At 42.7% G+C, this 16,093-nt stretch overlaps 1 protein-coding gene across 1 annotated transcript; it reads right to left on the minus strand.

The window, feature by feature from the left end:
* Nucleotides 1-2,411: 2,411 nt before the first annotated feature.
* On the minus strand, nucleotides 2,412-12,004 carry LOC115391722 (peroxisomal succinyl-coenzyme A thioesterase-like). The gene is made up of 10 exons (XM_030096057.1): nucleotides 11,809-12,004; nucleotides 11,628-11,727; nucleotides 11,355-11,545; nucleotides 11,078-11,247; nucleotides 9,185-9,304; nucleotides 7,337-7,419; nucleotides 5,992-6,085; nucleotides 3,619-3,699; nucleotides 2,660-2,792; nucleotides 2,412-2,548 (listed from the first exon to the last, which is right to left on the minus strand). Exons 1-10 carry the CDS (start codon nucleotides 12,002-12,004, stop codon nucleotides 2,412-2,414), a joined length of 1,305 nt encoding a protein of 434 aa, XP_029951917.1.
* Between the last annotated feature and the right edge of the window lie 4,089 nt (nucleotides 12,005-16,093).

Raw genomic sequence — 16,093 nt, forward strand, 5'->3', positions numbered from 1 at the left:
ACACACACACACACACACACACACACACACACACACACACACACACACACACACGCCACAAGACCAGGGGGGTATTGCACAAAAGTCGGATAAATACATCCTGGATAAATGAAAATGCGCGGCTTGAGTCAGCCTCGTCGGTGTTATCTGGGATTAATCGGTTGCACGTTTGCCGAAACAGGATGAAAAGACGCGGCTTACTCAAGCCAGGTGAGGAGCATCAGGATCAGTGCGCGTTCACGGCGTTCTTCAGAAGACCACGAGATCGATCACAGAATCACAGATTGAAAATGGAACAAGGACGAGCATCTTCCTTCACACGGGATGAGCAGCAGTGTGCGGACTATACCGCGGCTGTCGGGGGGGCTCACTTAAAAAGGGGGGTGCCCCAGAGCAAGGACTTTCCACAAAACACGTCCATTAATTTCACTCCATATATTACAGCCTGTACGTCTGCTTTAAGTGGCGTTTAAGGCATAGCGCCCCCACGCTTCAATGGTGAGGACAAGTACTGCATGCAGGCCTGCAGCTTTATTCAAGTGAAATAGTGATGCTCAGATCTTCCACTAAAAATGGCCTAATTCTGCATATGATCCATGATTATGATCATACAAAAATGATAATAAAATACAGGAATTACACGGGGGAAACAGCATTTTGCCAATATTTAGGATATTTATTCAAGAAAATTTCAACTCTGTGTCCGTGTTATCTATTGAATCAGTTGTTCTCATGCTGTGTTCTGTTTCATCCCCCATCTGTCATGAAGAACAAACCTGTCGGCCAGAAAAGAATCTGCAGCAGGTGAAAACCAGACATAAAAATATTCTGCATTCTGGTAAGTTACTTAAGTGTCGCCCAAAGAGCAGTTATCAAATAAGTGATAAATTTGTTGTCTTCTGAGAAAGAATTTCTGTATAATTTTAGCCGTTAAAAAAGTTGAGTCAGAATGATGTGGGACCCTTTCACTCCTAAAGGTGGAGTCCTGAAATAGGATGATTTTCCTATTTTCAGGAGACAGTTAAGACAAAATGATATGCTGTCTGTTATATTGTAGTCCATTTCAGTGGTGTGATACATTTATTTTTCCTTCGTTTCTCATTTTACTCTTTGTGTAGCTTTAGGGTTGTTTTATTTTATTTCTTATTCTTAATTTTTTACATCAGTGTGGTTTAGTACCAGTTTCATTAAGGTTTTTTTTCCCATTGTCTTTACAGTAATTGTGAACCTTTTATTGTAGGACTTGTATTAATAAAGAAAGGATTCTGAAATGTCTGTGTTGAAAGTTATGTTGGTCTTCATATAATCTGAGCAACACAATAATGTGTCAACCAGATCCTGCAAATGCAATGACTACAGTAATAAGATTTGGCTGCAGGATGATTAAATGATGTAATGTGTAGAAAAATCCAGGAAATGCTGTAAACCACACCCATTTCTCACATTGGTGACAGCAGTTTAATCTTATCCTGGGTAGTTAGCCTGCTGTGGAGCAGCTTGCTGCAGAGAATAAATCACTATGGTGACTTGCCCGGGATAAACATGGCCAGCTTTTGTGCAACTGACTTGAGGATAACTTCGTCCAGGATAACCACAAGATCGCCACAGGATAACAACAGTTTGCCGGCTTAATCCCTTATCCTGGTTTTGTGCAATACCCCCCTAAGCATGTTCTTTACTAGAGCCGTCAAACTGCTGAACTCTGACCCCCAAACTCCGTCTCCTGCCCTCACTGCCACACAGTGACTGAACTGTTGGAAAAAACAACATTCATCTGTATTTACTGCACAGTCACTTTCTTCACTAACATTAACATATTTTATTTTTTGTATTCATTTTGGTTTTTTTTACTTTTTTATAGTACTCTAACTCAGGGAATACCACTGTAATCTGATAGTATTGTTGTCTGCAAACACCTGCAGACAGTCGTCTTACTGCCAACCTGTCCCATTCTGTCTCAGTCACAGTGTAAGATCACATCCTTCCCAGTGATTATGAATAAACAATTCAAAACCAGCTAGTTCGCCAGTGACGAACAGCTGAGCGAGCAAGCCAACGGCTGACTGAGACCCCAGTAGCTAAGCTAACAGCATGCTGCTTCTACAAAGTGTGTACCTGAAAGCAGCAGGTGCTCGTACGACACAACAGGTTATTCACTGACACAGACATTTTCAAACGGGTAATGGAGGCAGTTTTGGAGGAGCTGAATACTGACAAGTAAACGTATGATGTTACTTCCTGATGTTTTGGTCCGCGGTCCACCAGTTGCCGGCCACTACTTTAGAAAATCATCTGCTGAACACAAACAGCTTAAATCACGATAGTTCGACTTGGACGGTGTTCATCAAAATAATTCATCTAATTCAAAATAAGACCATGGATTTCCTGCAAATGATCAAGTTTTATTTCAGTTAAAGGTCGGAAATAGACATTCCACCAGGTCGAGTTCCACCGAACAGATTCATCCTGAGAAAGACCAGCATCTTCTTCCAGGAGTCCTCTTGAGCTCTGGAATGTGCCGCCGTCTCTCCGCCCCACAGAACCATCACTTCACACATAGGAAACAGGAGTCAGCGCTTCAGTGGTGGATTTTAACCCAGATTATCTGCCTGTAGAGTTTATTAATCAGAAACTGTCAAGAACCTACCTGTGCCGCCACTTGCGCTGGCTGATCTGTATTTGGTGGCTCGAATGTGTGGCGTGTACGGGGGTTCAATCAGGTGACCTGCCTCAGGGTAGGACAGGATGGTCAGCAGATGGCTGTTCCCTGCTCGCTCCATCATCTCCTTCATCTGGAAAACAGGAATTCAGTTTAACAAGAAACACTGGAAAATCATTTCCCTTTGGGAAAAAAAAAAAAGTGTTGATTTCCACTGTTTCTAAAGTGGCATTTCATAAACATCAAAAAAAAAAAAAAAAAGTCAGGACTATGGCATGTTCTATTAGGCTTGGTTCAGAGGAAAAAAGATGCCAGACACCGGCGTATGTGAACAGAAACTCATTTTTATACTAACCGTCAGGACAGGAGGATGGACCCAAATGCAAACACCAACAAAAATCAAAAATCCTAACGACCAAAATAAAGTCCGAGAGATCACAGGAGATCATGAAGAGATACTGAAAAGTCCAAACATGCAGAACCCATACTGTTCATCTGTGTTGGTTGCTCTTCAGTGTCTCAAACAACCAGAACACACAGAAAACACCCAACATACACCTCAGCGACCAGGAGAAGACAATCACACATTCAGGCACAGATGAAAGACATCAGGGCAGAAAACAGCAATCGGACACAAGGAGGGGACATCAAGATGGACTTAAATTGTCAAAATAACACGAGAACAATATATTGTCACAACATGTTCTCCACTGATGAGCATGATCCAAGTCATAGGACCAGTTGTTCAAAACGTAATCCGGGTGGATTTTGGATCAAATCTTGAAAATGTCTGGTTTTCGGCTCGCCCAGAACAAAAACAATCAGACTATACTGATTACCATGGTCGCTCTTCACAAGGTGGTTCCTCTTTGTTTTGCAGAACAGATTGGTGAATTCTACATCAGCTCTTTCTTCCATGCTGGCGTCCACAAAGAAGGTTGTCTTATTGCCAAACTTACATCGTTTGCAGCCTCTTGGGCGGCCCAGCTCATATCGTCCCCACCAACGATGAGCAGCAGAGGACACTGCAGTCGTCCCACCTGCACAGACAAAAACCACGCTGATGGTCAATGTCCATCAAGATGGTGTTGTTACCACACCACTCCCCTCAGTGGTCTTCTTACATGAGGAGAGTGACTTCTTCTACTGTCATGAAGAGCAGTGGTGGATGTATGTTTGCAAAACACTGCACCCTGCAGTTTTGGGGGGGCAGAGCCACATGGAGCACAAATGCCACACACATTCTCTCACACGGAATTTGAGTGTCTCACTTCATTGCGTCACATGATCGATTTTAAAGTTCTCTTCTTAGTTTTTAAATGTCTTCACGGCCTTGCGCCTTATTTAGCTGATCTGTTTTTACCCTATCGACCCTCGCGGGCCCTGAGGTCCTCTGGCAGTGCCTTATTGTGTGTTCCTAAAGCCAGAACCAAGACTCATGGCAAGGCGGCTTTTAGCCACTACGGCCCCCGCCTGTGGAACAGCCTGCCGGAGAACCTCAGGACCGCAGAGACCGTTGATATTTTTAAAGGGAGGTTGAAAACACACCATTTTAATCAGGCTTTTAACTGACCTTTTATAGTCCTCTTATTCCATTCTTATTTATGTAATTTTATTCTATTTTATTATGCACATTCAACTTGTTTTACTTTTTTACTTTATAATCCTATCTTATTATCTTATTTTAATTTCGTGTCATATTTTATTATGTTTTAGCTGTTTAATTCCAGTGTTTCCTGAGGGGGGTCCTTCACACCGGGAGTTGGTCCTGGTCCAATGCTGGGGTTACTGTGCCCGGGTACTCTGGTCCTGGCTGGCCTGGGGGCTCCACACTTTGGTGTGCGAGTTCCCTTGGTCTGTCGGGGTCGGGGGTCGGGCGCTGGAGCCCCAGTTTTAATTGACCCTCGACTTCCCTTGGTGTGGGGGGCCCCACTGGTGGCGTTTTCCCTAAGATGCTCAGTGCCACGCCATGTCTCCTCTGTTCTGTGCGAATTAATGGTAGAGTGTGAGTGTGAGTGTGTGTGTGGTGCATACTGTTTGATGGTTTTATTCTTTTTGTTTTTAATGTTCAGCACTTTGCGTTGTTTTTATTAATATGAAAAGTGCTATATAAATTTGATTTGACATGATAAAGTATCTATTATTGTCAAAATACGTTTTTAACATTAGGTCAGAGATTACTTAATCTCCACAACTTTCTTACCTGCACTGGACTGGATTTGCTGTTTATGAATGCTCCTGAAAAATATTTAAAGAAACTACACTGGGTGTCTTACCGTGTTCTAGTTTTACCACTGGTTGTGGTTATGGAGTCCATCACTGCTGTATGCTGCTGCAAACCGCCCCTCCCTGTCTGTCCCTAAGACTCACACTGGCAAAGCCATAAACTTGTTCTCGGGCTTCTTCCTTCATATCTTCATTTTAATACGTGTCATTGATGATTGTTCCTCTTGTAGCCTATGTACTCTGTTTATATATGAAATGTATGTGGATACAAGAAACTGTCTGTCCGAGCTCCTTCTCTTTCTTTCCCCTCACCCCAACCAGAATAGTAGAAAGCCGCCACCTCTGAGCCTGGTTCTGCAAAGGTTTCTTCCTGTTAAAAGCGAGTTTTTCTTTTTCACAGTCGCTTATGCTTGCTCATGTGGATCTGTTGGGTTGCTCTGTAAAAGTGTCAAGAAACCACTATGTTGTAATTGGCACTTCATAAATAAAGCTGGATTGAACTGAATATCTGACCAGGTCAAGAAATCCAGCTGGACTGTGCTCCAAGGATTTTATCTGTTCTGAGTCAGAACAGAACTGGGTAAGACGGCCTTCAAATATGCCTGCCCCCCCCCCCCCCCCCCCACTCCTCCCCTCCCTCCGTCCCCGCCCCTTTTAACGATATGGTCTCCAAATGGACTTCAGACGGACAGAACTGGTCTCTGTTGGGAAATTTAAGTCATTGAAACTGTGAAAAAGGTACTTCTGCTCACTGTGACTGCTCATTTTATTTCAAGCTGGTGTCTCCAGAGCTCTTTGGTTTTAATGTATGAATATAATTATTTTTTTTCAGGTCCCTCTTGAAAAAGAGATTCAAAATCTCAATGAAGCTTTTAACCTCATTAAATAAATGATATAAAAATAAGATAGAGCACCGTAACCCTATTCTGTCAGGCGTTTCTACATTCAGAATCACCAAAAACACTGCAACTTTATGACTATGGAAATGAACAAAACGTTTACTGTTCCTGCCCGTTTTAACGATGGCTCAGAATTTGTCCTTGCAGCAGTTTCTGTGATTTTGAAGGACATGCTTGTGCTTGGCTCAGCTTGCTGGTCATACTCACATCTACTTTCTTAGAAGGGTCTGAGGTGATGGGCAGCACCAGATCTCGGTAGATTTCCTGGTTCTCCTCATTGATGTGGATCTCAGCTGCATTCCTGGTTTCAACGAATGAAAAAGGAGAATTACACATCTATAACAGAAACTTGTGTTTATCAAGGATGTATCTAAGTCTTTAAAAAAGTCAGTGAACAGAGACAAGAGGTGAGTGAATGTCCGGCCATTTATCAAAATTGTTTGTTAAAGTTGAGTTGTTGATGAAGAACAGAGAAACATAGATTAAAGGCACCACATAAAAACTCCACTCTAAATTAAAGTGGAGGGAGCATCACGTTAAGCCTGATTTATGCTTCTCCATCACGGCGACGCTGTACGTACGCCGGCAACCCTACACCGTCACTGAGCATATCTTGCTTCGGCATCAAGGGAACGCCCTCCGCTGCAATTTCACCGCCAAGCCGCGAGGCGGGCGTGGCTGGGTCTTTGTTTATTTGTGGGTGGCTTTTCGCGGGTCTGTTGTTTCTCTTCCGGTCAGTCAGAGGCAACAATGGCGACAGAGCAGTTGTGTTTGGAGCTGCCTCAGATATGACAAACTGATTATTCCCCCAGGAAGCAGATCTCCAGATCATTGGGTAAAAGACTCATTCTGTGCCTGTACAACTCCACACATCCACTGTAATCAATCCAAATACACTTCTGTTGCATTTTTCTCTCAGCCATGACTGACACTCTCAACCTATTTCTAATGAACACTGGGCGAACTGATCTACAGCTGGATCATTTCTAAGACACTGAACCCAACTCATAACATAGAGAATGACACTGATTCTGACTAATATTTCTCTCCCATCAATGATGACTATTACACTCAAGAACAATTCTACAGCAGCATCAGCCCAGAAGATAATTCATGTTAACTGCAGAAGCCAGCATGCAAACTTTCGAAGCACTGAAGACTTTAAGTCAGTTCAAATACCCTTTTAACATCACTGCAGTTTCAGAAACATTCTCAAACTGTGACCAGGGAATTGATTTTGTGACTTAAGGTTATGAGATGGTCGATACAAACAAGAGTGGGAGTGAAGTGGCTTTGTAGATAAGAATCTGCAATTCAAGGTGGTGAAAGATTATCAACAGCAATAAACAGTCTCTTCGAAAGAAAGTAAAGAAAACATTACTGGGAGCTGCATACAGAGCACCAAACTCCATAGACACATTTAATGGATGGAGGAAAATCTTTCAGGAGTAAATTAAAAATTCTTGTTCATTTGTGATTTCAACATAGACCTGTTAAATCCAAACATCATGGTCACTGATGAAGCTTAATTAATTTCAGAGGATCTACTTACTCTCCAAACAAGTTGAGAATGCCTTCAAAGTCTTTGTCAACCGGCTGCACATGACTCCCGCTGATACACACCACGCATCTCAGCTGGGAGAAACACACACTTATTCACACAGAAGCAGGAGGCACAACAAAGCTGGTCAGTGTGTTGTTTTGTTTTTGTGACAAGATACCGATTAAAAACAGAAACACAGCCCAGCCCTACATTTTAACCAAAAGACTAGAAGTTTCAAATTGGTAAAAACTTGCTGGGCTGGATTTTTGACCTTTTGAACTGAGATCATCATGACGAGCTGTGTTACATGCCCACTTTTGTGTCAGTTTGAATTGGTTCCAATAGAGAACTCAGAATTTCTCCTTTACATGAACGCTGAATGAAGTGATCAGATTGGTGTGTTGGTTTTCATGAAGCAAGAACGATCAATCCCAGAAGGCTTTGCACTGTGATGCTGCTCAATGGCGATATTCACTCATAATCCCACATCCAATGGGCAGGTTTTCTTGTAAGTGAGCCTGTTTTCAATACTTTGAGTTTGAACCTAAAGTCATTAAAGTGTGGTGTGCAAAAGTATTCTTTTCAATACTTTGTGAAGCCATCGTTATATCTGCAGTGACAGCTGCAGGTCTTTCAGGGTCGTCTGTCAGCTTTGACGGAGTAGAAGCTGAAATCTCATTCTTCTTTTTAAAATCACCCAAACTGAGTCAGATTGGATGGAGAGTGCCTGAACAGCACATCTGAAGTCATGTCAAACACTTTCCGTTGGATGAAGGTGAAAACTTGGACTGATCCATTCTAACACCTGAACATGCTTCGACATGCGACTGCCTCCATCATGATGTGTTCAGGGTGATGTGCACTGCTAGTTATCGACGAGGAATGAACAATATTCTGAAAAGATCCAATGGGGTATTTTCACAGCTTCACTACTTCCTGAAAATTGCTGTGCACATTCATTTCCTGTCTTGCATTATTAGCCAAACTGATTAATCCAGGTGTGTTGGGTTTAGACTGCTGCAACAAGACACACCTGGATTAATCATTTTTGGCCAATAATGCAAGACAGGAAATGAATGTGCACAGTTAATTTCAGGAAGTAGTGGAGCTGTGAAAATGGCCCATTTGGACTGCAACACATTTCGCTTTTTATGAGTCAATTACAAGCACCTTCTCTGGGGTAGCTGCCACTGGCTGGCAGGTAAACATTGATACAACAAGCATTGATACAACAAGCAGGCTCAGGGACGTGGTTCTGCCTCCAGGTGCAAACATATTGTGTGCAAGTGGTCTTAAAACCAGTCAGGATGTGTTTGAGGGTCCTAAAACACAGACTGGGGTCCACTTCTTCTGAACATCAGTGATGTGGACTCAGGGAGCCGTTTAACAATTTGTGCATCTGCACCGATTTTACACGGAGAAACAGCCGTCAGCTGAATGATGACTGAACATCAACTACAGTACCCACAATGCCTTGTGTCCATCTGCAGTACAGCAGGCCGAGAGGTTCAAAACAAATCGTGTGTATTGATCAGTTAAAGAAGCACTATGCTGGTGTTAGTAAGACAGCGTGGGAGCCAGGGCCATTTCTTCATATAAGAAATCATAGTTGACTAAATTTTCTCCACAGATCTTACTGGGACTTCGTAGATTGTGAGTGGTCACCCGAGGGAGAAATCCATATTGCAGACACCAGCGCCTGAGCTTCCCAGGCACTGGGGTCTTGTTGATGATTTCCAAACTGTTGGTGATGTCCTGCCTCAGTTGCTCTACTTGACCTTTGTCCCTGAAGCTGATATTATTCCATCTGCTCAGGCTGTGTGTCCTAGGGGGACAACAGATTTCCTCTGAAGTTACCTTCATAACTTCGGAGTAAGCAGCCATTCTGAGGGTGACGGTTGTTCCCAAAGAAAATCCCAGCATGGCGATTCTGCTCCCGAGGATCTGAGGATGCTCCTGCAGGGATTCGTATGCAGTCTGTAATCAAAAGAAAAGGTTAATCAAGTGTTTGTCTGGCCACATCTTAGTTATTCCAACAAACAGGCTGCTGATGTGAGAGAGACCTTTGACCCCAAAACGTTTTGCTGAGTGTCAGGTGAATTTCATAAATTATAATAAGATTTGTTAACTGATCAGTAAAATATTACTTTGCAGATCTGATCTCATCTGTTGCCACTCTGTGTTACTCAGAAGGAATTACTCAGGTCAACCTGTAAAGAATGAACTGCTGACACCAGATTGTCTTTTCTTTTTCATATTTGTCAATATTGGTTGTTCCTCCATTTCTTGTGATTATGAGTGTGATTACATTCATCGAGTCAGGGTATTTTATTGTCAACAGTGTCACATTTTTGCCTTTAGAAACCATGTTCGGCAATGAGTCCTTTTAAAATTATTCAGTTGTGTAAATAATACAATTAAAATAATTGGTTATATCGCTTGTTGTTTTGTGAAACATGTCAACAACTGGCTGACATTTTGAAGAAAGTCAAGAAAGTTTCACAGACACAATTAGTCTTATTTCATTTCTCTCGTCCAAGAAACTCTGAAGGCCAAATCTTTCAAGCGGAAAACCAATCCCAGGAGCTTCAACTTCCTTCTTAGCATTTCCAGTTCCTCTTTCAGGACCCCCATTATCTCTGTCACCGGGTAAATCAAGTAGAGCTGAGCGATATGGCCTGAAATCAATATCAATATATTGAGCAGTTCATCTCGAGTTATAAACGTTCACCATTTAATCACAACTTTTTCCGGTGCTGCAGTAAGCTACAATTCTGACAGTTTAATTCATCAAAATTAGGGTACACGACATAACTATGTATCCTCACTTTCACAGCAACAGAGGTCCAAATCCAACAGAACTATGCTGTGAATGGAAACTCTTCTCTGTGGGAGATGATGAAGGAAAATTCTGACTAGAATTTAGTGAAAGACTATGAGAAATTATTCTCTGTCTACTATCCTTGAGCCACAAATGAGCCTAACTTCTTTGTCTACATCTCCTCCTCCTGGACTCTGTCCACACGAGACAAAACCATCTTTTTTCTCTCCCTGTTATTCTGAAAAAGCCCCCCAGGACTCAAAACGATGTAGTTCACATGCCAGGCCTTTAGATGGCGCTGTCACTGTGCCACAGAAACACCAAAACTCAGAGGACATGGAGCACATGCAGCGTGCGCGATGTAAACAAGCAACACTAGAAGATATGGCCTTAAATAAAATATCATGAGGAGCTTCTGCAGCAACAATCAGCTGAACAGAAGTTTTACTGTCCGGGACGGTGGACCAGCATTAATCTGGAGCTCTGCATGGGCTGTTAGCTTGTCACCGGTAGCGGCTAAACTAGCATGTCGCCATGCTGTGTGTCCAGGGATCATGTTTGCGTTGTTGAGATGTTCAGAGGGTCGACATGGCGTCTGTCTGCTCTGCTGACAGTATGGTTTGCTGTTTACAGTGATTTTAAACAGGAGTTGGAGTCACGTAGTGCAGCGTCTCAAAGGAACATCGGGACAGCTACTTCCCTAAAAGTCATTTCTGTTTCAATGTACACAACAAGTTTGTGCGAAACTCTTACACCAGGTCAAATGTTTTTGGAGGCAATATAACCAGACAGCAATTTATCCTCTTCTGACCTTTTGCAACAAGAAAGCCAACAAGACGACCAGAGACGTCTGTTGAGTTTTGGATATTTGAAGTTTCACAGAGTGATCAGAATCATCAGAAGCTGCATTGTGTGGAAACAAGATTTACCTCAAAGTACTGGAGGTTCACCATCTCTCCTGTTTCTTTGGTAATCATTGGGGTCAGGAAGTCGATGGTCAAAGCAGCAATGCCGTGTGAGGCCAGCAGCGCCGCACGATACTCCACCAGCTGGCCCCCACCCCCCCAAAGGTCCATGACAGCAGGAAATTGTCCAGGTCCTTCACACAGGTCAACATGGGTTAGATCATCATTTTGTGGACAAGATAATGAACAAAGGTGATGTTTAAAGGCTTTTCCTAAGTTCTGGAACTTCCTCTGGTCCTACCTGGGGGCAGGAAGAGGGTTGCGGTGAATCCATTCTTTGTGACCGGGATCCTGCGGACACCAGGCGACATGTACCAGCGCTCCACCAAGGCACTGGCAAGAGGGACAAGATCTGCAAAGCCCTCTTTCCTGTGACCCTCGCACACCGACACTGTGACCAACATGGGCTCCTGGACGTTCTTCTTCCGCAACCTGAGGAAAGACCAGCCGGTTACTGATACATGGTTCAATCCTGGAGAACATCATCTGCACACATTCAGCCCAGATGGTCTACCTGAGTCCAGGTTGGCTGCCTGGAACTGGTCTGAGGCTCCACAGTAGACCCATCGGTTCAATTCCAGAATATGTTCCTCCCAGACTGCAGTCCTCAGACACTGAAGTGGAAAGGAACACAGACTAGACAATATTTTCTTTTGAACTCCCCCTTATTTAGGACCATGTGGAGAATTTCATACCGTTCACTCTGCCGGTGGCATCAGAAATGTAGTGAGCAAACGCATCCCAACCATGACCGTCCTCACACTGGTGCAAGGCGTAAACAGTCAGCTCAGAATCAGGAGGGGCATTCTGGACCAGGATGACAAACTTCTCATCCATGAGTCCCCGAGACGGATTCACCAACAGCTGGACACAACGATGCCTCTCGTCCATCCTGAACTGAACAAAGACATATCAGCAGAAGACAGCAAAATGTGGCCAAAACCTTGAACACTGCTGTCTCGTTTTATTTCTTTCAACACAACTTGTTGGATCATAACTTGACCTCTGTGACCTACAGAGTCCTACATATTGTACATAAAAGTTGCCCAGCCTTGATGATCCAGAGAACAAAATTCAGAAAGACTTATACGGTGGTGGGTGGGCACCATATTTCTCTCTGAACAGTCAGAATAGAACAGTTTAAAATACAGTCTATTTGTTTAGTTGTCTTTTTCTGCAAACATCTACATGCTATAGTTTAGAGTAAAGCTGAAAGATACTAAACATAAAATGCTGTTACCAACTATTGACATCACAACATAACAATAATAAACCCCTCATTTTACCGTGTTCGTTCATGTTAATGACTCATCAGATTAGACTGAAATTAAACATGGAGTTCCACAGGGTTCTGTCTAAGAACCTTTACTAAAGTTAAATTTGTAGTTCCACAGGGTTCTGTCTTCGGACCTGTACATTGCACAATATACATCCTCTTGTATAGAATATTATCAGGAAACTTGTGGTGTGACATTCAATGAATGAGTCGTTCTTTTGAGCAGCTCTTCAAGTGAACGACAAGAGCCGGTTCACAGCTCGAGTGCGAGGACGTACAGGTCAGCCTGTCCAAAGTGTACTCATAACATCAAAATAAAAGTGTACAGGAGCACCTTTGGTTGTCCCTGGGCAGATAGAGCAGAGGATTCTTATCACCAATGTCATTAAACACATCCTGCAGATGTGTTGTGACATTCTCATGTTTGTTGTTATGAATTTAATCAACTTGACGTTAGGACTGCACTGTTTGATAATCAACTGATATAGAAAAGTTTGTTTTTGTTGATCTGAAATGTATTTTGTCATGAATTTGGTGTTCAAAGAACATAGATTATTTTTCTCAGTTCATGCACTTGGAGTTTGTGAAGATGATTTATGTTTTCATGAATCTGTATTCAAAGTAAAGCAGATCTGACAGCTTCTGGCATGAGAAAATGGATCTTGTCTATGTGTTTGTGCGCGTGCAAGCATGCAGATCCTGATACAAGTGTGGGTTTTTCCTGGCCTCAACCACATTAAATCTGCTACAGCAGTTTAACAATCAGTTCCAAAACATGTTTTCACCTCAAATCTCTGCGGCCAAAAGTCTACATTTTCCTCACAAAAACATTTACTTTCCATTTAGGCTCTGCATCATGAGAAGAGCTCACACAGAAATCACATAAATGTGTGTTTAATGCACATACTCATTTTTTCATGGACTCACGACTGCACAGAAACATGTATGAATCACTTACTTTGCCCACCTGCCTCTTGCCTTCAGCTCTCCTCTGTGGACACTTCTCTGGAAGCTGCCCCAGCTGAATTCAACTCTCCAAATCAGCAGCTCCACTCCCCCAGCTGGGTTGCCAGATTGAGCTCAAACACCAGCTGAAATCCCCACAAAGCAATTAAAGAAAAACACCTGAATGCAGTCAAGACAGAACACATATCAGTCATCACCAATCATCAATTAATGCATCTGAAAAGAAACAATAGTTGGTTTTTTTTGGTTTTTTTTCGTAGAGATGACAATTGACAGAGATGGAAATACAGGATTTATTTAAGGCTGGAAACTGATTACTCGTTTTCAGTGAAAACACTCAGATAATTTCAGATTTCAGCTACTGCGAATGTGTAATTTCCCAGTAAAATATGTTATTCACTCTCAAAAAACAAGCAAACACACACACACACACACACACACACACACACAAAGACTCGAGCATGTTCTTTACTGAAGCTGTCCAACTGCTGAACTCTGACCCCCAACTCCATCTACATCCCCTCACTGCCACACAGTGACTGAACTGTTGGGAAAAACAACATTCATCTGTATTCACTGCACAGTGACCTTCTTCACTAACTCACATTTCCATATTTTCTTATTTTTTGTATTGATTTTGGGGGTTTTTTTCCTCTCAGGGAGTACCACCGTAATCTGATAGTATTGTTGTCTGCAGCTCTGCTGTGCAACTGATTTTATTATTATTTTTTATTTTATTTTTTTTTTTGCAGGTGAGTCACTATTTTTCAGCGAATTCAATTGTGGAGTGGGGCACAACGTGCTTTGATATCACCAGCACCCCTGCGACATGGGACCACAGATTTAGAGCCAAGACCACAGATATCACCACAATTCTCTGACAATCACGATGTTTCATCTGGGACAGCTGAAAATCGCAGAGTTCGTACAGGTCTTAAGTCCGTGTTTCATACTTAGGTCCTCAGGCTCCCATGTTCAACATGTTTCTGATGTTTCTCTCTTCCAACTCATTCTGCAGAAGTTGATGACAAACAGATCATTTAAATCAGGTGTGTTGGAAGAAGTAAGCTTCGAAAACATGTTGGACACCATGGGGCCTGAGCACCAGGGTTGAGAAACACTGATCTTAGTCATTGGGATTAAAGTCATCATGGGATTTATTTATTTATTTTTGCAGACAGTTGAAAGTTGATTGTTTTATTTGCCCTTCTCACATTTGTTCTGATCCGTGTTGTCCATCAATTACTTAAACTTTGCGGAGATTTTAGTAAACTATTATGAATGCCCAAACTTTATGGAGTTGGGGTTGTTTCAATTGTGGTGAATTTGCAGAAGCCAGCCAGACACCGGAGATCTGTGATCTACTGGAGGACAGGCTCACCCAGCCCAACATTTGGCCTGGTTTTTATTGGGCTGGGCCGGCTTTATGTTGTGATTGGGCTGGAAACAGTGAGTCAAATCTGGTAACCCTGACGACAAGTAGCATGGGAAAAATAAATTGGTATGTTTACATACACACTGGAGGGTAGGGGGTGGGGGCGATGAGCCACATAAGAATGATAGAAAACTGACACAAGGGGGTGAGTTCAGGTGAAACAGAAGGGAAGACGACACATGAGGAAAGGGAGACCTGACATTACTCTTCACAATAGTTTAGAGTAAAGCTGAAAGATACTAAACATAAGATGATGTTATCAACTATTGACATCACAACATAACAATAATAAACCCTTCATTTTACCGTGTTCGTTCATGTTAATGACTCATCAGATTAGGCTGAAATTAAATATGGAGTTCCACAGGTTTCTGTCTGAGAACCTTTACTAAAGTTAAATTTGTAGTTCCACAGGGTTCTGTCTTTGGACCTGTACATTTCACAATATACATCCTTTTAAACAGAATATTATCAGGAAACTCGTGGCGTGACGTTCAGTGAACAAGTCTTTCTTCTGAGCAGCTCTTCAAGTGAACAACGAGAGCCGGTTCACAGCTCGAGTGCTGGGACGTACAGGTCAGCCTGTCCAAACAGCTCGGCCTCAGTTTTCCAACTCAGCTCACTTTCGTCCCTGTCGTGAGTCTCTGGTGATGACTCCCACTGAACACACACACACCGCATGAGAGAAAGAAGGTGTCCAGGCTGGTCAGAATAAGCACATCAACGTACGGCCTGTCCCAAAGCCACTGACAGACATCCTGATGTCTCAGCTGGTCAGGGAAACTAATTCACTCACACTGGGGAGGGGCCAGCGAGTAGTAGTGACAAAACCCTGAACTCCAGTGAAGCTGCTCAATCAGTGCATGCAGAAAGTTTGAATTCTGCTCCTACTGGCACTGTTGTGTTGTACCAGAACATAATACACTTAGATAAAGCAGATAGCCTGTTCTATACTGAAGTTCAAGTGGGAGACAAGCACTATCAGATACTGGTTCAGTGGTCTGCTCTACCACTGAAGGTTAAAGAGTGCTGAATGAGCATCTGAGCCTGACACCGCTGCTGATGTTGTGCTGGTTGGCTGTCGAGGAGTCCAGGTGAGGCCAAAGTGTACTCATAACCTGAAAATACAAGTGTACAGGAGCACCTTCAGCGTTCCTGCTTTGGTTGTTCCTGGGCAGACAGAGCAGAGGATTCTTGTCACCAATGCCATTAAACAAATCCTGCAGAGTTTTTTTGTTTTGATATTCTCATATTTGTTGATGTGAATTTCATGAATTTAAAGTTAGGACTGCACTGTTTGATA

The sequence above is a fragment of the Salarias fasciatus genome, chromosome 7, assembly GCF_902148845.1.
Source record: "Salarias fasciatus chromosome 7, fSalaFa1.1, whole genome shotgun sequence".
NCBI classification, from domain to species: Eukaryota; Metazoa; Chordata; class Actinopteri; order Blenniiformes; family Blenniidae; genus Salarias; species Salarias fasciatus.

Bases quoted from the DNA above. Each gene is read 5' to 3' on its own strand.
- LOC115391722 (XM_030096057.1), bottom strand. From the start codon at position 12,004: ATGGACGAGAGGCATCGTTGTGTCCAGCTGTTGGTGAATCCGTCTCGG. The intron at 11,546-11,627 runs GTAGACCATCTG...GTCTTTCCTCAG, and splicing joins GGCAGCCAACCTGGACTCAG to GTTGCGGAAGAAGAACGTCC. The intron at 6,086-7,336 runs GTAAGTAGATCC...CGTTGAAACCAG, and splicing joins ATTCTCAACTTGTTTGGAGA to GAATGCAGCTGAGATCCACA.